This window comes from Lonchura striata, chromosome 3 (genome assembly GCF_046129695.1).
Source record: "Lonchura striata isolate bLonStr1 chromosome 3, bLonStr1.mat, whole genome shotgun sequence".
Classification (NCBI taxonomy): domain Eukaryota; kingdom Metazoa; phylum Chordata; class Aves; order Passeriformes; family Estrildidae; genus Lonchura; species Lonchura striata.
Genome location: NC_134605.1, coordinates 69825640 through 69848101, shown reverse-complemented (window position 1 = coordinate 69848101; position 22462 = coordinate 69825640). Strand labels below are relative to the sequence as shown.

General features: G+C 36.2%; 1 protein-coding gene across 1 annotated transcript in view; it reads left to right on the top strand.

Annotated features, from left to right (window-relative positions):
* The window catches only part of AFG1L (AFG1 like ATPase), a 64097-nt gene that overhangs the window by 28457 nt on the left and 13178 nt on the right, over window positions 1–22462 (top strand). The window contains exons 8-10 of the mRNA XM_021553832.3: window positions 10607–10689; window positions 14169–14239; window positions 14496–14596. Of these exons, the coding sequence (XP_021409507.1) occupies window positions 10607–10689; window positions 14169–14239; window positions 14496–14596 (255 nt within the window). The remainder of the gene's footprint in view (window positions 1–10606; window positions 10690–14168; window positions 14240–14495; window positions 14597–22462) is intronic.

Below are 22462 nucleotides of genomic sequence, written 5' to 3'. Positions count from 1 at the left end.
CTGCAGAGCCTTCCTGCCCCCCAGCATATCAACATTGTGCTAATCTTTAACAATTTGATGTAAGATATTATGTGAGGCTCTTGGGAAAAAACAGCAAAAGAAAGCATGCTTTAATTTAGTGTTTTGGCAGTAATTTTGGCAACATTTTAATTTTGGCAGACATTTAATGAAGACATTTACATCAACCCTTAACCGTTCTGAAATCCTAACTCTAATTCAGTGGCTAGTTCAATTCTTTGAAAAATCAGGAAGGAAAGCTCCTCAAATAATTTGTTGTGTAGAGTCTGTAATTTGAGTGAGCAGTTCTTGAGATTCCAAAGGTTTTGTGAAAGAGTAGCATGAAGCTTCAAAATGTCAAGCTGTGTCGAAGTACCAAGTATATTTTGTCTTTTGTCAGGTTTTCTTCATGCAGTAGACTAGCACTAGTCTAAATTTTAAGTGAAAGTCAAAAAGTTTTAGGACCCTTCTTAGTCTGAAAATAACTTTAAAAGGCCCAATTTTAGAAGAAAATATTTGTCTTTGGCTGCCTGCATTTTGCTTTGAGTAAAGGGGAGGAATCAGCCTCAGAAATCTATTGTCAGTAGGACATGAAATTACTTTCAACGTCTTTTTTTCTCTTTTTTTTTCTTCTGCTATTAAACACCAAATAATTATTTGTTTTAAAACTATTTGGTTAAAATTACTTTTAACCATAAGTAAACATTGTACACTCCTCTCAAATAGAAAGCAATGCATTATTTATACACAGTTTTGCCCTGTCTTTCTTGAAATCACTTAATGATTATTTATTTAGAATGTTGCTGGCTGTGATTTTAATTAAAGTATACCCTTTCCTACAAAGCAAGAAACTGAGGAATTTAAAAGCATTTTCAGTTTTCAATAGCTTACTATGAGAATGTGAAAAATACTTGCTTTAAAAAGATTTAGAGCTACCCCTAAGGAAATTGTGGGAGTTAGTTTTGTACAAAGGCATTTGGTAGATATAAAATGTCTTTGATGATGCAGTCAGCTTTTGTCCAACCACCTGTGTGAGAAATGCAGGGATTTATTGAGTGGCGGATCTGCCTCTCTCCTCCCCCCTCTCCCAAAAAAGTCATCTCCTTGATGAAATTGATTTGTCAGTTTGTTCCAGTCTAATGGTGTGATAGCCCAGCAGCTTTCAGTATGTTGAATAGTTAAAACCTGCTTTTGAGGTCAGTGTCAGCCACTCTGACCCCTGTGAACTGTCACCTGAGTCAGAATTGCAGGGATTAAGCCTTTGATATTGTGATGGCTTCGCCTATCAATTGACTTTTTCATTACTGAAGATGTTGGGCCTTTTGTTTCCCTTCTTAGTATGTAACCAAGCAAACTCCTAAGTAGAAGGAGCATTTGTTCTTGTTCTCTCTCTGTGCAAGTAATAGAAGTGCTCATCTTTTGTGAAGTGTACCTAATTAAACATAGAAAAAATAAAAATAGGAAATACAGCATGATTGCAAGTATTTTGTGCTGCAAGTATTTTTGAACCTCAGTATAATTTCTGGGAAATCTTACTTTGGTAAATTTGTGAGACTGTCAAGTAAAAAAATGTTGTATATAGAAAGCAAGGTGTCAGATGAGAAGCTAACAATTCCTTCTGCATCCAGCCTTCTAAGCCTCTGTGTGTGTGTTAAATTTAAACACAAATCTTACTTGTATTCTCTAGTTCAGAGCATGTACCTGTTACAATATTTTATAATGTACCTATTGCTTTATTGTGTTCTCAGGGATGAATTGTTCAGTTTGTTTACTTTTTATATCTGTCTTAGACACTTTCTCCTAGACAGTTTATTTAGATGCAGATCGAAACTTTATCTTAGGATTAAATAGTTGCTTCTGTAACTCTGTTCCAGGTATCCTGTCTTCTCCCTTTCTTAAATTGTTAGGATCTCCTGAGCTTTCTTATTTTGTTTGCTTCTTGATTAAAATGAGTAAATGAAAGCACATCATAGATATGAAATAGTTGATTCCTGCTGTATCAGGGTAAATTAGTCTAATTACACGTGGCAGTTCTGTTTGCTTGTGATGTAATGTGAAATGAGGTCCTACCTCCCCCTGAAAAGCCCAAGCCAATTAATAAAGCTTTTAAGCTCTTTGTCACAGGCCACCGTGGAGGTCTGCAGAGAAGAACTTTAATCCAATAAACATTTCATTTAGATCATGAAAAGAAAGCATGAGGAGAAGCTCCTACAAGAGAGGGTGTTACCAGCAATTCTAGTTGTGAAGAGATGTGAGGAATTTGCCAAATTAACCAAGAGGCCTTCATATTTAACACATAAATGTGTCAAAACTAATAATAGAATAATTTAATTTGAGTTGAACCTTATATTGTTAAAATTCTAAGAAGCCACAACTGTTTTCTTCAAAGACTTTGCTGTTGAGTTGGATGGACAGGGCAAGGGGAGGTTGTGAGAAACCCAGATAGCAAATAACACTGACCGAAGCTGGTGGAAAGGGGGAAAAAAAAAGGAATAGATAATTAGGTGTAATTAGTGTGTATGAATTGTTGTCTCCCTGCCCTTGGCTTGAATAAATTTCAGAGAAAAAAAAACCCTAGTGGCAAAAACCCTTTGATGTGAGAGGAGTCATTGTGGTTTGGCAGCATAAAGGCAGTGTTTTATACTTCTTACATAATGGTTGTGATACAGAAAGAGTGAATGGACCCTGCACCCCCCAGCCTGCTTTACAGCAAGGACTTTTGGATTCCCTTGAAACAAAATGCATCAGAAGTTTTCAGTTGTGGGTAATGAGGTAGTGGACCTCATCAGAGCTAAGCGTAAGCCATCTTTAGCCTTTGTTTAGATCTTAATCGCTTTTTTTATTATTATTATCTGGGAAATTCGGTTTCGTAAATCATGACTACTTTTTTTTTTCCTTTCCTTTTTTTTTTTTTTTTTTTCCTGCCTGCCAACAGTTCTGGCAGGAGCAAAGGCTAATACTGGAGAAAAGAAATACAAATCAAATGTTAAAAAGAAAAACAACAGCATAAAAGAAATCTAGATAAATAACATCGTCCAGGGTATAATTCCAGTAAAGTACATGTATTGGGATGAATTTGACCCTTAGCTTAGGAAACATCATGTTATAAATTCAGTGTGAACTCTTGGTGTTTGTTTCTCACAGAACACCACAGCTTGCTTATTAGGAGATTGAAAGTTACAGTCATTAGTGGTTCTTTAGCAAAACTGGGTGTTTTGCAGTGATTTGTGGTTTGCAGGTGGGTTTTTTTTCTTTTGTATTTATTCTTATTCTGCAAGCAAAATTTTTTCCACAGTGATGTGAAATGAGGAGCACTGTTCAGTGTAATTCTTAGTGCATGGAAGTTTACTCTGCCATTCTTATGTTCCCTGACTGGAAAAAGGAGAGGCTACTTGTCTCTGAGCTGGCACAGCCACATCTGTACCTCCTGAATTCTTTCACTTTTGTTTGAATATCTGAAATACTATTCACAGAACAGTACATTTTAAGAGTCTCTCTTTATATTCATGCACCATTATTTTACAAGTTAATTGTCTATTTTTCCTCTTCTTAGGGGGTAGCTGATTTGTAGCTAGACATTAAAATAAGTTATTGAAAAGTTGTACAATAGATCGTATGTTCCTTGTGGTAGCAAGAATGGTGGGGTTTCTTAGTTGTTAAAGTTTTGAAGGCTGTAATGTAAACTTGTGCAACTTCCACTGAATGAATTTTGCCTCTCAATTTATCTCTGCTAAACTCTTCAGTTTTTAAGTTTAAATGTTCTTGTCCCAAGTGTAAGAAAAAAATTGATTGAAAAAGTTACATTTGGCAGCATTTATTTTCCCAGATATTTTTGCTCTAAGTCCACTGAAAAATAATTCCAAGCAAAATGTTTGTTATCCCAAATCAACTTGAGACTGATTACTTTTCCTGATACTGTACAGGTTTCTTGGATGGCATTTAGGAAGTTTTCCTCTAAATTTGTTCATGTGGTTCTTCGGGGTTTTTTTTGTTTTTTAAATTTTTTTTTGTTTAGTTTTGTAACAGTGTTTGCAATTGGGATAAACATGAAGTATCTGAGGCTATTGAAACAATTTCCTGTATTTCATTACTGCAGAAGTATATAGGGGAAAAGACTGTAAAAAACCCCTTAGTTAACCCTGTACAGCATTGCACTATTTTGTAGAGCAAATAGCCTTTTCTGCTTGAAGTTAATTTGGTCTGTGAAAGGCAGTACCTGAATACCATGCCAGATAAGTAATTATTCGTGATTGTAATGTTGGGGGGTTTTTTTCAGGTATAGGTCACAGGAAATTTAGTTAGGGTAGAGTATGTACAAAGCTAAGAAATATGCAGATTTTCTGTTGTAAGATTGTGTAAAAATTATTTACAGTTAATACTTGCACAAAGGTTAGAAAGGTTGATGAAGTGATACTTAGTTTTGCTTTACTATTCACTGCATGTCAGAATGTAATTATGACTGATTCATGAAACTGTCTTAGCAATGAACCATCTTTATTAAAATGCTGATCAAGAAAAGAGCTGACAGTAATAAAGAATAGAACACTTTAGTCTTGTTGCTTTTGAATGATTGCTAATTACCCCAGAGGTCATGTATAGTGCTTAGGAAGATTCATTGACATTTTCTTTAAAGTCTACTGTTTCAACAACATCTGAACAAGGAGACAAAAACTATATGTACATCCAGCGATGCTTAGACCAGGTTTCTCTTCACCACCAAATACCTGGTGTTTCCCTTTCTCCTTCCTCCTCTCCCTGAACATCTCAGTTCCATGGATTAGTGGAGCAGAAAGTTAGGAGTGCTACAGACTTGGTCCATTTCCTTTTTTTTTTTTTCTTTTGTGCTTTTTTGTGCTTTTTTTGTTTTCAAGTAAGGCAAAAGAAGAAAAGGAGCAGCCCTTTGAAGGTACTTCACCTGTACTATGCCTGCTCATGACTGACAGTCTGGTTGATCTCCTTCAGCTGCACCAGAGAGGAAACTGCACTTACCCTTGTACACTTATCTCAGCACGCTGTGGACAGACCTGTCCAGCTAATGAGCTAGACCAGATTCACATTCTGAAATTTCACATTCTGGTGACTGTCACTTACTGGTGATTTTGAGAGTACAGTGAATTAAAAACCTGTGGGTATGCTTTGTATATCAGCAATATTTTTTTTCATTACTTATTACGTTTTTGCTTAAGATGGTTCTTGTTCTACCATAGTTCTAGAGAATGCCAGTTGTATCCTTTGGATGGAAAAACCTTTTCTTGAAATTGCTTAAGGAAGAAATAATATTCTAGTTGATAATGTAACACTATATGGAGTCAAATAATGAAAAATAAAAATGGTTAAGTCTAGTGAGCTTTGTTTACCTGGAACTCTTTCTCTGCTAGTTGGTAACTCTCATCACATGTCTACATGCTGTGTGATGTGGGAGAACATCTTAGGCTGAATGTAAATGTATGAGAAGAATGGTTGCAAATGAACAATCTAATTATTTTCTGTTTTTCTGGGGGAAAGGAGTATTAGTGATCCTGTGTATTGTAAATGGAGACCAAGTCAGAGGATGCATTTGAAAAGGAGGATGAGATCTATGTGAAAATTGTGATTCCTTTTCCTCAGAAAGAGTGGCTTGAAGTTGCACTTCTTAGATAGGCATGGTTACTAATAGTAGGTGTTCTAATGGGCTTGTTCAGAGGCCAAGACTATGAATTGTGCAGCTTTGCCTGCTTGGGGGTAGAACTATAGTCTTCCTTGCTCATTTGGAAAATGAGCTTTTGCTACTGCAGGGCTGCCACTGCATTTTCCAAGTGTCTGGTTTGAGCCAGGCGTGAAAGGCTGTGGAAACTCAGCGTGTGTGGGAATTAAGATGATGATCCTTCTAAATTGAAGCACTCTTGTATCTCTGTTCCCCTACACCTTCTCTGGAGGTCCTCAGATGGGTGGGTTTGGCAGCTAAGTGCTAATCTGAGCACTCAAGTTAATTCTTTGGCTGCTGATTAGAATTGCGGGGTGATTTGTTTGTCTATTCTTATGGTCTAATAGTATAATTTATATGTTGTTTTTTTTTGTTTTAATACAATTAAAATTCAGAGCAGAGAATGGTAACTAGGTGGACTTCGGGTGATCTTCAAGGTTAAGAAATATCTAGTCACCTGCATTATCAAGTGCTACAAGCTGATCAGAATATGTGAGCTCAGAGAGCACATGATACTTAGTGCAGTGTTCATTGTGGACCACAAGGCCATCCATAGCATTTCAGGGCTTTTTGTGACACAGGGGAGATACGTGTGACATATGTCTTGAGAACTTGCAGGTTATCCAGCTAACCTGGATTACCTTTTGAAATTTTGTGAAGTTTCTTTCTTCATAATAATCTGTCCTGTTGTGTGCTTTAATTTCTTGAGCAGTTAACCATTTTAATAGCTACCATTCTTGATTGCAGCAATAAAGGAATATCAGAGGTGATTACTGGAAAAAAAGTATTTTTTAGTCTGCATTTAATAACTCTCTAGAGTAGGTCTATTGACAGTCTAATTTTATCTATTCTGTCTAAAGGTAGTTGTTTTAAGTGTTATGTCTTGAGTTGAGCCATGAGGCTTTACCTTTTTTTTGTTTTCCTTTTGGAATAAAATCTTTTTGTGCCACTCAGTGGGAATGAGACTATATTTACACTGCATTTTTAACTTAACTAATTGCATTTTCAATTCTGTAATGGTATTTGGTCTTTGTATACCTAAATACATAAATTACTTCAAAGTAAATTGTATTGCTAAATAATTTTATGCATTTGAATTGAATAGGGTAAGTCATACTTCAAATATCTCAATACAATAGAAAATCTGTTGGAAACTGTGGATGGTTCCACTAGACTGACTGTAGCTTCAATATTAAGTATTTTATTTCGAAAGGAGTTTAGCCCAAAATTAAATTTGAAAATTTAAAACTATGTGCTGCATCTCCCTTTAGAGCTACCTCCAAGGGTACATTCTTAACTTGGAGAAGAGATGGTGGTGTTATTGTCAGTGCAAGCCATCCTCCTACTACTGCCCTTTGGTTTGCTGCTGCTGTCCCACCTTTTCTCTCCTCTAGTGTACAGAGCTCAGTTTCTGTAAATAACATTTCCAACTTCTGTTTGGTGGTTTGGGCTTTTTTTTTGTTATGTTATTTTCCATTAGCACCTATGGATCTGTACTCTGTCATATATTTACATAAGGAAAAGTTGTCCCTGCCCTGCAAAGCTTATAATCTAACTGCAGGAATCATGTCTTAAAGGGAGCTCTCATGTTTCTGAGAGCATGTTGTGATTCAGATTGTGATGTTTGTGTTGAATGTCAGGAGCTGTTCATTTTATGTATATTCATACAGTTGCTTAACACAATAAGTATGGATGAGCTTTGAAGTGTCTCAGTGAAAATAATTAGCAATGAGTATGGATAGACACCTGAACCTGTAGAAGGGTTAGGAAATTCCTATGTCTCTTTTATTTGTATTTAGAATGGGATCTCTAGGTGGCCAGAGTACCTTCCTGAATTGACCATCAGTCTGGAGAGACCAAACATGTCACTTATTCAGGAACGTCCAAGGAGTAAAATGCCAAATATTTTCAAAAGGACTAATTATTTCTCAGTTCCTGTTAGCTGTCCTCTGCTTTTCTGCTTACACTGTGTATTACAGAAAATTGCTGTACATCAGAATTCTGTTTTTTCACGTTGTTTACATTTGGTTCAGTTGACTTTCGCCTTCTAAGGAAGCAAAAAAATCACTAGGACTATATTAACTGTATTTTATAGATCTCTGAAGAGGATTCTTCTATTGCATTTTTGGCTGAAAGGTCCTACATCTAACAGGTTTTTTTGAAAAAAAACTACATCATGTTGGTATCATATTTGAATTAAAAATTGTACATCATTGCAGAAACAAGCAAAGCTTATAGGGGAGGAAATATCTCTGTTAGGCAATGTTTGTATTTTAAAAAGGGTCCAAAAGCATACATAACTTTTGAACAAACAAGTTCTTTTTAACTAGAGTCACTAATGATAGTAGTTTTTTCTGAAGAGTGATAATACTTATTACTTCAAAGACAGAGAAAAGAGAAGGAAATTAAAAAAAAAAAAAAAGGAAAAGAAAAAGAAAAAGGCATCTTCTCTTTAGCTATATTAGTGGTATTTACATCTTCAGTTCCAAGGTTCTTACCTCCGAAACTCATTCAGTGTAATGTCATGGAGTCATAAAAGCTGTCGGTGCATGTAAGGTGTGACAAGTTTGTAAGTGGAACACAAGTGGACTAAAAGAATGTAGCACTGGGCACCTATTTGTATTTCATCAAGCTGCACTGACCTGCGTAATATGGCGCAATACAAGTCTGTATCTGAGTGCACAGGACACTTGCTTGTCATTGGCAGCTGAGCCTCCAGCACCACTGTAAATACCAGGGAACAAATTTACACCAGCTAAAGTGTTCAGGTGTGCTTTTGTTCTTTCAGCCCTACCATAGTCATGGAATGCTCTAAGTATATATGGGCCTGTGTTCACTTTTCACTGTGCAGAACACCCTGAGGGAGCAGCAGAGTTTATAAATCTGACTTGAAGGCCAAAGAGATGAGGCTGAATTCATTAAAGATTCCAACTTTTGTTTTGAGGAAAAAAACAAACCATAATCATTAACAGCATTACTAAATTTCCAAGTATCTAAAGTTAATCTAAGTAATTTCATAGTCCTCAAAGCTGTAGTAGTAATCTGCAGTGTTTTTCCCCTACCAACTTAAAGAAAATAGTACTTAAGTTGAGTTACTTATGGAAAAATAAGTTACTTAAGTTACTTATGGAAAAAAAAAACATTAGGTGAAAAGATGCTGGCAAAGAAAAGCTAAATGAACTAGCTTTGCTGTGAAATTTCAGTAATCTTCCTTCTGACCTTGGCTGCCAGATGATGCTGAAGAAAAGCTTAAACATCCTCCCTTCCTTGTGCATATTATTTATTACATGCCTCTGGAACTTTTTTCTTCTGCTCTGTTACTCTCTTTCTATGTGAGTTCTCACAAAAAGAAAGGGAATAGATTATAATAATATTGTAGCACCAATGCTATTGTGTTTGCAGTAGCCTTAGTCCAAGATAATGATTTGATTAGCATGGTTTTTTCACTTAGTGGAATTAAAGATACATGGATTTTCCTGGGATTCTGCGCTTTCAGGATGAATTTTTTTACCTTCTTTCTTCAGCTGTATCTCTTTGCAGAGAAGTTGGAGGTTTAAAGTAGGTATATAGTTTTCACTGATAGCCAAGGAGAAAAAAATAGTGCAATGAGTCATCACAGTAATTCCTGCAGATATTTGTGATCTGTGTCCTATGCAATGCATTTGTTCAAAAGGGCCATTGTTCCTCAAATTACTGATGGTAGTTTATCTAAATGTTTTTCCTGTGGTAAATGTAGTTGACTGAGGTTTGACATTTCCAATTTTTTATTTGAATTATTTGAATGGCCTCAAGGAGACCTTGAAAAATTCAAACATGGAATATGAAACATTGAACAAGAGTATTAAAGATAAACCAATAGTTCATAATGTAGTGAAGAAGCACACTGATTTAGTGGATTTTAGCAAATGGAAGAATTTTACAGGTGTTGAATTACATTTTAAAAAAAAGTTTTATTGCTTTAATTAAATTGTTGATAGAGCTGTATTTTCTAAAATGCTAAAACTTTTCCTCTCTTTCTGCTATAGCTTCTTTTGCTTCTTGCTATATATAACACACAGAAGTTGTGAGTGTTGGAAGTAGTCATAACAGATAAGCAGAGCTATTCCCTATCTTGGAGTGGGGGGTTAAAATCTTGATCTTACTATCAGTAATGAAAATTTTGCTGTCAGCCTCAGGCCTTGAATAAAAAAACCATCCTTTAGTACAGCTGGGTTTAAGTTTTCTAACAGAAGCAATTGTTGTAACTACTCAGGGACATCTGTATCACACTTAGAATCCTACAGGTTGTTTAAAGGAGAGCAAAAAAAAATCCTTTTCTGAGTTAATTCAGACATTGCAAAAATGAAATAAAGTCTTTTAGATATAGAGCTTTGTTTATTCCCCTCTCATCCATTTTGCAGCAAAACTTGGTGTAGTTCATGTATTTGATCTTTTGATCTTTATATTATAAAATCTTTACTCTTCTTAGTAGAAGAAAAAGATAAAATTATTTTTAGCTTGTAACATAGAAGTAGTTTCACTTGTTGCTAGAATTTGTGTTCCATTAAACTTATAGTGCTTCTCATTTTGTATTTCAAAAGGTATATATTATAATGTGAAAATAATTTTTGCAACAAAGGAGTGCCTAGAGAAAATGAATAATATCCACCCTCATTTTATTCCATGTGCTTCTAATCTATATTAATTTTTTAGTTGATGGACTTGTGATAGACCTTTTTGTTTTGCATATGTGAGTTATTTTCAGCTTATTTCTTTGCTTTGATAATTGCAAATGAGACTTCAGCTTTTAGATCTTGAATTTCAGCTTTATAGATGTTATTCATGCTGATGGTTCATCACAGCAGTGTGTCTTCTCTGTATCACAGACAGTAGTAAATACAGCTTTGGCTCAAGGAAAGCTTTTTTTTTTTTTTTTTGTCTCTGTAGAAATACTGCAACACAGTCCGGCTTGACTCTGGAATAGACTACAGGAAACGAGTGCTTCCAGCTGCTGGGAAACTTTACTACCTGTAAGTTTATCTATGATATTATATTAGCATTTTTTTTTCTTTCTTATTAGCCAATAATTTCCTATTCAATGGGAAAAGAAAAATGTATAGTAGAATCAGTAGGGTGTGACTTTTCCTTTCTTTGCCTTCTGGTCCATTTTGTTCAGCAAACTGCTTTCCATTATGCCTTGATATTAACTTCATTAAACTACATTTTTGGTATCCACACTAGCATCATTTCTAATGTGTGACTGAATAAAAGCTAATTAGATTTTTTTGGGGAGGTGTGGTGTTTGGAGAACTGAAGTGACAGATGGTTAGAAAGTAATGAATATCCTCTTGTAAGAGATTGCACAATTCTCTTATAATAGAAGAACATCCTTATTGTATTTAAGTAATTAAGTATTTATAGACATCCAGTGACAAGGATTTATTTAATTTTGGGTGTTTCCAGTGCTGTGGATTAAAAAACCCAACAACCTTCTGTTTTGACAGATTGTTTCTGTTTATCATAACAAAATTTCTTTAGCACTTTATATTTGCAAATAAATATATTTTAAAAATACATTCACTGTTGTGTTTCTGCTTCCAGCATAAATCTGCCTAATAGGAACATCCCCTTTAATACTTTGAAACCTTTCCAATGCAAACATTTTTCTGTCTTGTATTTTCTCTTGTAATATTATTTAATCAATGACAACCTGAACAAAGCAGACTACAATAGCTTAATATTAAATTTATAACAGTTCTATCTTTAAAATACTGATTTAAAAATCATGTTTCCATTAAGACAGATGGGGTATTTTCATCACTGTGATGCGTGTTTGAAACGAAGTATGTCCATGCTACTTCTTAATGAGGTTAGATGTTGTAGGTGTTTGTCTGGAAGGAGGAATACTGCTTGGTAGAACTACAAGTGGTAACTCTTCCTGCTTTTGAAAGGAAGTGACAGAATTTCATATATGGAGAACAGGTCCACTGCAAGTTCTGTATCCTTAAACGGTGGCTATATGAACTTGAGGAAAGTAGCTCTTGTTCTGTATTCTTGACTGGCTGCACTGGCTCAGTGCTTTGTCACGCCTGCTCAGAAGCTCTTTTTGAAGCCACCCCTGACACTCGAGTGTTGCTCACCACGGCCCTGGCTCTGAGTGCTGCTGTCCCTGCCGGCGGTGCTGCCCCCGGGCCTGCTGCGCTCTGGAACTCTCTGTTGGACACTTGTGGAGAGCACTTGCCCCATTGTTTTCAGTGTCCATATTCTGAAGAAAGGAAAAGGATGTTGTGGTTTCTAGCAGGTAATAGGCCAAACATGATGCCTGTGGTATCAGCTCTCAGAGAAGAAGCAGTAGATACAAATTCCAGGAGTAGTACCCAGCCAAAATATTTCATTGTGTTCTGTAAAACTTCTGATCAAGTGAATGGCAGAGATTGGCAATAATTCTGTCTTACGTTCTCTTACTGGAAAGATGTTGGTTGCCTTCAGAACCTGATGTGTAAATCATTAAGAAGCAGTGGGGGGGGAATTATTAAAAAAAACCCATAGCTGCCAATGGAATCAGGTACTTACTTCTTTGTCCTTTCTTCTGCTGAAGGAATCACATTGATTCTTCTATTCAGTTCTATTCAAACTGGTTCATTGGAGCTTTCAACCCTATAGAATTAGCTAAATATGTGAGGATTCCTTTTGTTTGGTTTGTTTTAAAATAAGGTACTGTGTACAGTATTTTGCTACAGATTTCTAAAATTTAATTAGCAGTCTTGTCCCCCAAAGAAAATGTTCTTGTTCAACATGTATATGTTCTTCTATTAATGGCTATAGTATCATTGTCACATTTTTTTTAAAGAATCCTCTTGATGCTTCATATGTTGTGCAGTCCTGTCTTCATTTAAAATATGTAACTGAGGGTTACTTAAAGCTGTTTCATACTAATCTGAGAGCAGGCAGTGTAACACCATTACAAGATGCCTGATCAAAGCAACTTCATCGATCTCAGTCTCAGGTGTCTGTTTTCAAAACAAACTGTCTTGGCAATTAGGTACAAATATCCACCATAGCATCATACTCACCTGTCTCTTCTGGTAGCCTTTCAGTTGAAATTTCTGTTACTGATGTGCATGCACATGCACATACTCTCTGAGAAAGATACAGATGTATAGATATATGTATATTTATACACATATACACACATTCTTTACCACCTTTTATGGCCTTTTTTTTCTGGTGTTGTCTGTTCTTTTTCATTTATCATTTTGTCAGAGGAATGCATCACACCAGTATCAATGTTGAAAGAAACTTCTAGAATTTTATGCAACCTCCTAGTCAGAAAAGGTTTTTAACATCTTCAAAATGGCACTTGTATAAGTTTGTGGGTTTTAATTTTTTTTCCCCAGTTTTTTGTATCTACAAGGTTTGTCATCATTAAACTTTAGCTCAAAAGTAGTTACTTCAGTTCTCCTGTTAAAATTTTTAAGGTGCTTAAGGCCTTAATGAGCAGGAGAGTATTTGTTTAACAAGCTGGTAGTCGTGTGAAGCAGTGTGACTTCAGTGCATCAAGATCTGTAAGATTTCACACCAAAAGAGTTTACACAAACTTCAGTGAAACATTATATATCCTAGTTCTAGTTTGTTGTCTACTGTAACATTAATTTACTATTCTCAGCTAGAAATCTTACCTGTCTGTCTGTCTGTCTGTCTATCTATCTATCTATCTTTAAGAATAAAACATGGAAAGATTTGCTCTCTACCCTATTCAGTGACTAAAAAAAAAGTTCTCTGATTGGACTGATTTTTTAATTCCTGTGGCCCAGAAGATGAATATAAACTTTACTTCAGCTATCAGCACAGATATTTTGCATTTCACCATTTTGCATTTCATCTGTGGGTGATCTTTTCCCAAGCAGTATTAGGAACAGGGGTTGGGAAACTGCTAAAACTGCTAATGTAGAGATGATAGTGGTATTTTTAATTTCACAGTTTAATTTTGCAAATTGTTTGGTCAATATAGTAGGTTGACTTGACACAGCAGCCTCTCCGCCCCCCCCTCCCCCCCCCCCCCCAGATTAAAAAAAAAAGAAAAATCTGTTTCAGCATTTAATTTCACTAAGTCCCCTCTCAGAAATTTCAAAGGATACTTCTTTAGGTGCTTGACTGCCTTGCTTTGCCTTGTCTATTTGCTCTTATTTTGCATGCAAGATAGAGCCAGAAGCCTTTTTTCTCATTGTGTACACATAGTGTTAATGGGTCTGCTCTGCCTGTATTGCCTCATTACTGGAAACAGCTCAAAACACAGAAGTCTTTCACTGTATGCAAATAAGGCAGAATCATCTACCTGAGAGTTAATATTCTCTACTTTTAAGTGTATTCTAAATGTAATGTTTGTATTTAGAGCATAACATCCTGTTCTCTTTTTTTTATGGGCAAAAAGCTAAGCAGGCTCAGGCAGCTGTTTGATGTTGGCTTCAAGTGTTATTAATTTCATATTCTATTATTCTTTTCACTGTAGCACAAGTGAAGCTGATGTGGAGGCTGTCATGGATAAGTTGTTTGATGAGCTGGCTCAGAAACAAAATGATTGTACGTAAGTTAATTTCTCTTGAAAGAGAATACATTTAGAACACAATGCCCAATCTCCACTGACCAATTAATAAGTTCCATTGCTGTATATGGGTTGATGCCACACTCAAGTGGCAGTCATTGTATCAGCATTTTGTCTAATTTATGTGTTGAATCATGTGCTATTATTCATGAAGCTATGCATTTCCTATCTGTAAGAGATGAATTTTATAGTAATTATCCAGAGAAGATTGAGTCTTTGTTCATGTTCCCATAGTAACTAGACCAAGGATTCTAAAAGTGCAAGGCAGAGAGCTGAGGCTGAATAAAGCGTGTGGAACCATTGCAGACTTCACGTTTGAAGAGCTGTGCGACAGAGTGAGTACCCAGTCCAATCTAGATCAGTTAATGCTCAGGCTTTTCACAGTTGAAAAAAAATTAAAACCACACAAACTTGCTATTTTCCCAAGTTGTATTAAATTAAAAAGGCTTTTTAAAAAAAAATTTGATTAACAGAAATATTTTTAACTTAACAGGAAAAAACCCCTTTCTTCAAAAGAGCCATACTAATTTTCTTTTTCATGATATAGTAAATTCACTCTTAGGTGTATCACAGATTATCTTCAAAAATCCTGCTATGATATGTGCCTGGACTAACATTACTGCTGGTATATGAGTGGTGGTAACATCTCAATATGCAAATAGCAATCAAATACTGTTTTTATAATCTGGGGTTTCAGTTTGATACTCAAGCAAAGGAGCAGTGATCCTGGCACCACTAGAGTAACACTCTGTCCCTATGCTTTGGTTTCAGCTGCATGTATAAGGAATGTTTAATCCCAGACCTTCTCAAAATATGCCAGATTTTGCTAAATACTAAACGTGTGAGATGTGAATCTTTAAAAGTTCTCCTTGTATTTGACCTCCAGTGGGTTGGAAGACAATTCCCCAGGAGTTGCACTGCACTTCAGTGATCTCTGTACTGATGTCTGAAATTGCTGTTAAATTATCACAACCCTAAACTGGGCCAATAGCACTTTTGATTCAGGATGGTGACCAGTCTTTTGGTGATAACATTATGCTTTCATTTCCTTGCAGCTACAGAGTTGATAACTATTTGGACAGAAATTTCACTGGTTGTGTTTCAGACTGTAGGTTTACGACTGTTGGTTTTCAGACAAAACTAATAAGCCATTTGTAAGAGTGGAGGTGTGTCATGAGTAGAATAACTTGCTTTTCACTAAAGGCTTTGAGACTTTTACTGCTTTGTGCCTCTTAAAGTATGGGGGAGCTATGCTGTCATCAAATACTAGTACAAATCTTTAGTCCAGTAAATGCCTTATATACTTAAATGGGATAATAAGTTGCTTCTAAGTAGAAGTGCTCTGATTAGTTTACATGTCAGTGGTCTGAAGGTTCTCATCCTGTTCAAGAATTATTTGAGGTTCAGATAATTTTTACATGGATCACCCAGGACTTAGGAAATCTTGCTGTCTCAATTCAGATGCCTTCTGCAGATGTGTTATGATAGTCTCTTACAGCAAAATCATTTGCTTAAAGCTGAAACAATATGGCAAACAATAAATGGTTTTCTTTTGACAACTTCCTCAGTTATCACTGATTTTTCTCTTCAGATCACTGATGTATCTTCATAAATATGACATCAGTATGTTGGTAAGGGGGTATCAATGTGCTCCCTTTGTAGGCAGAAAAGTATAGTCATGAACTTCAGAATTGTCTGTTTAATTTAGATGAACGGCCAGAGTTGCCTCCACTGTGATTTTTTCTTTCATTACTGTAAACTTTTAGAAATTATTCATAGCAATGATAGAATATTTCACTCAGTATAAGCTGCATTTAGGACCTTGCCTGCCCCATTGCTCTGTTTGCATGACCTCCTGCCATTAAAATCTGCTAAAAGGAAAACTGCAAAAAAGGAAAAATGCAGCTGTCAACCCATTAAACCCTCTTCTTTTTTTTTCCATGAATTATTTTAAATTTTGATGGAAAAAGTTAAACATGCAGTGTCTTTTTTAAACAGTCAGAGAGGAAAATTGCTCCCACTCATGTCACAGAAGATACAGGGAGGATCCAGAAGAGTGCACTGGTGGTTTATAGCAAAAAAAATTACCCATAAATGAGGAGACATTCACCATGACAGGAAGTATAAAATCTTTTATATATATTCCAATAAGCTTGCTAATAGTGGGAGTGATTTGTGGAGGGATAAAGCAGGAATCTGTAGGGGACATAGCAACAAGGTATTTGCTACTTCTTGTGAAGCCAAATGGTAGATAGGTTGACAGGCATCATAAGTGCTGCTATTAAAAAAAGGAAAGTAGAAAGCTGAAAAAGATGTAATGAAAAGCAAGATTGACAGAAGAAAATACTGGAGGGGAATGTTTTGGATTTGTTTGGAGCAAGTGTGCAGATTTCTTTGTGCAGGACAAGGGGACAGAATCCCATGGGAAGGGGGATGGTACGAAGGGACATGGGGCAGGAAATCTTCCTTGCTGGAGCCTGTTGCAGCCAGGGTGAAGCTTAATTGACAGTTCAAGAAAAACCTCCAGGTAGATAAAAGAAATTTAAAAGCTGGTGTTGTAAGAGCTCATTAAACTTGTACCAGAATTGAAAATAAGATTTGCAGTTGGTTTTGTAACAGTTTTAAGATGTGGTGACAAGCATGATAAATGGGAAATTCTCATTAATGGGGGAAAATGAGGGATAATTGCTATTATCAAAACCTTGTGGGACAATTCATAAAATAATAATACAGAATGGGTGCTTACAGCCTACTTAAAGACAAAGTGGCTAAAAGAGGTGGAGAACAGTGTGCAACACTGAAGGTACTGGTACCTGGCTTAAAGTTAATTAATACAAGGCTCTTGAGTACATATCAGCCTACTAATTAACAAACCCAGAAGGCAAGTACTCATAGGGATCTGTTGCAAATGGAATGTGAGTTGGATTGCTCCTTGAACACTTGGCTATAAGAAGCATATAAAGAAAATACATCATTGTATGTTACACTGTAGATGAAACACAAGAACATGTGAAATGTAATTAGCCAGAAAACAGAAAATGATAATTTTCTAGCATAAAATGTACCACATCCAGTACAAGGTCATTTGGTTGGTGCTTACAGTGATGAATTAATCTAGAAGTTTGTGTTGTGTAGGAATAATCTTAATTTTCTAACATTTAATGAAACCAAAATATATTCCAAACAGTGAAGTTGCATATTTAAGTGTTCAGGAAGAGTAATTTTCAAAAGCAAAAGGGAAGTATGACTAACTGGAAAGGGAAGTGTAAACAACAACAAAAAAAAGGAGCAACACAACCCAAGGGGGACTCTGAGGAGGAAGATAGTAGAAGTATTTCCTGTGTCACTGTCGACACAGAATCAAATAATACAGAATGAATGGCAACTAGTTATGAAGTGCAGGAAAATTATTAAATAAAGGTCATGGGAAAATAAGTCTAGTCAGATAAAAGACTTAAGTAAAATTGGAGTTTTGATGGTTTAGATTATCTAAATGTTACTGGCTTATTCTTAGCTGGAGATGGATGAACTTTTGATAACAATATGGAAAATGGAAAAGGTTTGGCAAAGAATAAGTTTTCTAGGTGAAGTAGAGTGAAATATTCATTTTACTAAAGGATAGTGAAATAATTTTCAGTCTCTAAATAGTTAGCATATGTTAAAAATAGCCTGCAAATACATTTTGTATCATGGGAGTCCTGGAAAACTAGGCTGAGATCTCTGACTAGCTTTTTATTTTTATGAATGTTAAAGTGCAAGAGAAATTCCACATCACTAGGCAAATGCTCTATGCGTAAGTATTAAAAAACAAGTAAAATTCACACATGCTTATGATGATGGTTGGAACTGCAGGCTGTTAGTGAGATTTTAGTCCAGGAAGGGTAATGGAGAAGCTGATTCTGGATGCACAGAGTGGATGACTAAAGAATGGAAATTAAATTAATTTTCCAGTCTCCCTGACTTTATAGGAAGGGTTGAGTTTTGAAGATGCTGTTCTTATTAGGAAAGTGGCATTATGCAGTCTAAAGTATTTGTTAAATGGGTTGCTGTTAGTTAACTAACCTATAAAAAGAAATATTGCTGAAGGTGTTTTGTTTGTAGCATTTCTAATGAACACATTTTTTTACTAAGCCTGATAGAACAGGTTTTTTTTTCCCCAGGAGTTTTGAATATTGTATAAATGCTAATACAAACTTGCTGTAAATACAGAGTATTGTGTGTATGGGGGAGGAGCAATGAAGACAAGAATGCTGTGTGAAGTTTTTCTCTTGTCAGAACTGATATTTTGGGGAAAGGGTTGGAGTTTTGGGTTGTTTTTGTTTTTTGGGTTTTTTTGAGAGTTTGTTTTGTTTTGTTGGGGTTTTTTGCATGTAAGCCGACACAGATTCCTTTTACTTTGTATTGGGTCAAAACTGGATGCCATTTCAGGAGGAGGCTTTTGTGTTTGAGCTATATACTAATTTTTAGACTTAGCAGCTCTAAAATGCAGGAACTTGAAGTACCCCAGGATCTTTCCTGGTTTTAAAGTGCCTGAAAGTAGGGATGTGAGGGAGTCAGGGTCCCTGTTGCCTCTTGGCAGCTCTCACTACCCCTGCACATGCAGTGAACAAGTTCAGCAGCCAGCAGGTGAATGTGCCCAATCCATCTTGAGGGAATAACCAGCTCTTATCCGCCTCATACTTCTGGGAGTAGGCAATACTTCTTAGACTACAATCAATCTGTGCGGTCAATTCAGACTGAGTTTACCAATATATAACATCTTTTCTTATAACTTCTTTGGGTTTGAGGGGGGTTTCACAGGAAGTGTATAGGACATTTCCCTCATACCAAGCAACCTTTCTTCCAAATTTGACATATCTGGTCTGCATCATGGAAGTACTTACAAGTTACAGTATTATCTTGGAGTTGCAGTAGTATTTTTTGAGTTTTCTGCAGCTGTTGTATACTGCTGCTCACGTGGGTATCAGTAATCATTGCAGCATGAGGGGACAACATTGTAGCCAAAACTTGGTAATTGATTCCTTTGGCTATGCATTACCCTTAAGCATTCCAGAAAAAATAGTAAGTTTTGCAGAATCAACATGTGAAACGATAGATGCTTTTGTTGTGCTGGCAAACTAGCTTATCAAGTGACTCTGCTTTCACTTCGTTGCTGGAATCTGTCTTCTAGTCTGGTCTTGGGTAACTGTTACAGTGCATTCCAAGGAATAATTATCCAGACCTAAAAATCTGCATTTGCTGGTGTAGGATTAAGGAGATGTGTTTGGCATTTCTGAGGTAATTATGTAGTGATTTCTGTAATACAGTATTTTGTATGAACAGCCTGTAACGCCTCTTCATTTTCACCTAAGTTTCCTTTAAAGTAAAATCAAAATTCTGTTTTAAGGGGAAATATTGAAACATTTTCCATTTTGATATAACACAATTTCATTACATGTCAGCTAGTACATATAGATGAAAATAGCAAATCATCAATTGATAGCTTTATACTATTTATAAAATCTCCTAGTTTAAGTAGAATTTTCATAATAGCTGCTTTTTAATTAATACCTGGATACCTTGGGAGTTAAGAGTTGATACCTTTCTGGTATTACAATATTTCATTCTTGTTTCATGTGTTAGCATCAAACTTTTTAATGTCAAGAGTATAAAGTTATTTCTGTCTAAAATAATGCATCAAATACTGGTAATTACTGGTTGTCCATTAATGTTTATAAAAACTAAAATGCAGAGAATATATTGTATGCAATGCTGATATGACGGGCAGTTGACTTGATAAGGTATTGTGTGCATTGATTTGTAAATCCTGGTTTCCCAGCTGAGGATAATCCCAGGTTTTAGCTAAGTTAGTTAATATCAAATGCATACACTGCTTTTTTCTTTACTAGCTATGTGAACATGTGGAAAACCAACAATAAAAAAATGGATGAGAGGATACTGATCTATTTTGGTTGCTTTGAAGCAAAGGAGAAGCAGCTTTTCAGACCTGACACACTGGGCTTTATGTGGCAGAGTGGCATGTGGTGGTCTTTGTCATGGGCATGAAGCAGTTGCCCAGTACTAGAATGGAGCCCTGTGAATGTGCTTCTCCAGTGTAATCAGACAGGAGGACTCTGCTTGGTTTTCATCAAAATAAAATGTAGCCACAGGAGGCTGGGACAGGCACCAGGCAGAATAGGGACATAGAGTTGCCACATTTTAATGTTAACACTGTCTCCTCCCATTTTTTGGGACCTTTAATTTCTTCCCGTTTCTCCATCTATACAACGAGGGAAACACTACCAGTGGTGTTAGATTCTTGAAAAACATAATTAGTTAATTTGTTAATTGAGTTAAATGTGTGAGTGAAAGGTCACCAGATACCTTTAAAACTAAAATGTATATATGAACTTGATTTTAAAATCCCTGTATATGTATATGCACTCAATTGTGCAAATATAAGTCTTACCCATTTTAATGTGTTCACACATGAAGAACAGTGTTCATTGCACCTTAGAAAAAATCACTCTTTGCCAGTTCGCTTTCTTCACCTCCCTTTTAAAGTTTTTCTTGAAGATTGGTAAGAGTGGCAGTTTGGTCTGGTATAAATAACGCAGCCGAGAGCGTACCCTGGATGTGATCCTGATGGAGCTGCGGAGCTGCTGGCGGCGCTCCCCTGCCTCGTGCGCAGCAGCTGCTGCCCTCTGCTGGGAGCGCGGCAGCCTGCTCCGAGCCGAGCCGAGCCGAGCCGCGCCGAGCCGAGCCGAGCCGAGCCGAGCCGCGCCGAGCCGAGCCGAGCCGAGCCGAGCCGAGCCGAGCCGAGCCGAGCCGAGCCGAGCCGCGCCGAGCCGAGCCGAGCCGAGCCGAGCCGAGCCGAGCCGCGCCTGCTCTGCTTCATGGGGCCTGCCGGCTTTCCACTGGGTAATCAATATATCCATCCTTTCATGCCGCAGCCCGGTACCAATGAATGTGGTGTCTTAACATGATGCTAACCGCGAGCAAACACACAATAGCGTTAAAGTTGTAAAACTAAATTTAATGTCGGTATTTATGTTGTACAAGGTTATTGGATGTGATTTTTTTTTTTCCCCTAATAGTTATTCAATGTTCCTGAAATTGGCAAAATAGAATTTTTGTGCAGATTAACACAACAAATCAGTGGTGAACACTTTCTGTTAGGTTGTTGCAATAGGCACACTGTACAAACCAAGAGGAAGATGTAGTTCTTAACTTGAATAGCTTGCACTTCAAAGGAAAAGATGTAACTAAGCTTTAAAAAAAGAAAATAAAATTTAAAAACTTACCATTTTCAAATGCATCAAGTGATTTAAAAATGCAAGTGTCTGTTTTTGTGTCATCTGAATGTCTGCCTTACTTGATGATATAACTCAACTGCATTTGTGTCTTAATGATTCTGACTAATTTTGAGGGAACTATCTTCATTAAAAGCTGCTGAATGTATCCACAGTGTAATTTGGTGTCATCTTTAGGATTGTAGGATTGTCAGGTACAGGTGTAAATAAACATACCATAGATAAGCACTACTTCCAGTAACCTTTTAGAATCATAGTTTTCCTTAGTTTGTGATCTTAGTTTTATTCCTAAGAGATTAGCTTTTGCAGCTTAAGCTCGAGTCTATCTTTTATTAGCTACACTCTATTCCCCCCAAAAAACCTTTACCGTATCTTATTCATGAGCATTTTTAATAAACTAAACTCAAGAAAATTATTTCAGGTGGAAATATTGCAATACAGTTATATTGTTAGTCAAACCACCTTTCTGTTTTATATTTTATGTGTATCAGAGCTTAATTTTTAGAGAGCACTGCTTTCATTGAAAGATGCATAAACCTTGAGAGTTTAGATCCTATACTGCAGGTAATACAAGCTTTTTGAAGATGATTGGTGTTTTAAGGTTTTGCCTTTTTAATTTAATTTTTTTGTTACTTAAATTCTTGAATGTACTTCTCTCTCTTTTCCAAAGCTTTTTTGATCATGGTTTTGAAATCTTAAGTAAGTGTAAATGTTTAAATAGACCTATATTTTTTTTAAGCCTTAACTATTTTTGGAGCCCATTTCATTGATAATACTATACTTTGGAGTTGGAATGGGAAGTGTAGCAGTGAGAGTTTTTAGAGCAGAAACATGCCTTTTCCATGTTCCATTATTCAGTCAGCTTTGACCATATTGTTTAAATAAATAAATAAATAAATAAATAAAAGG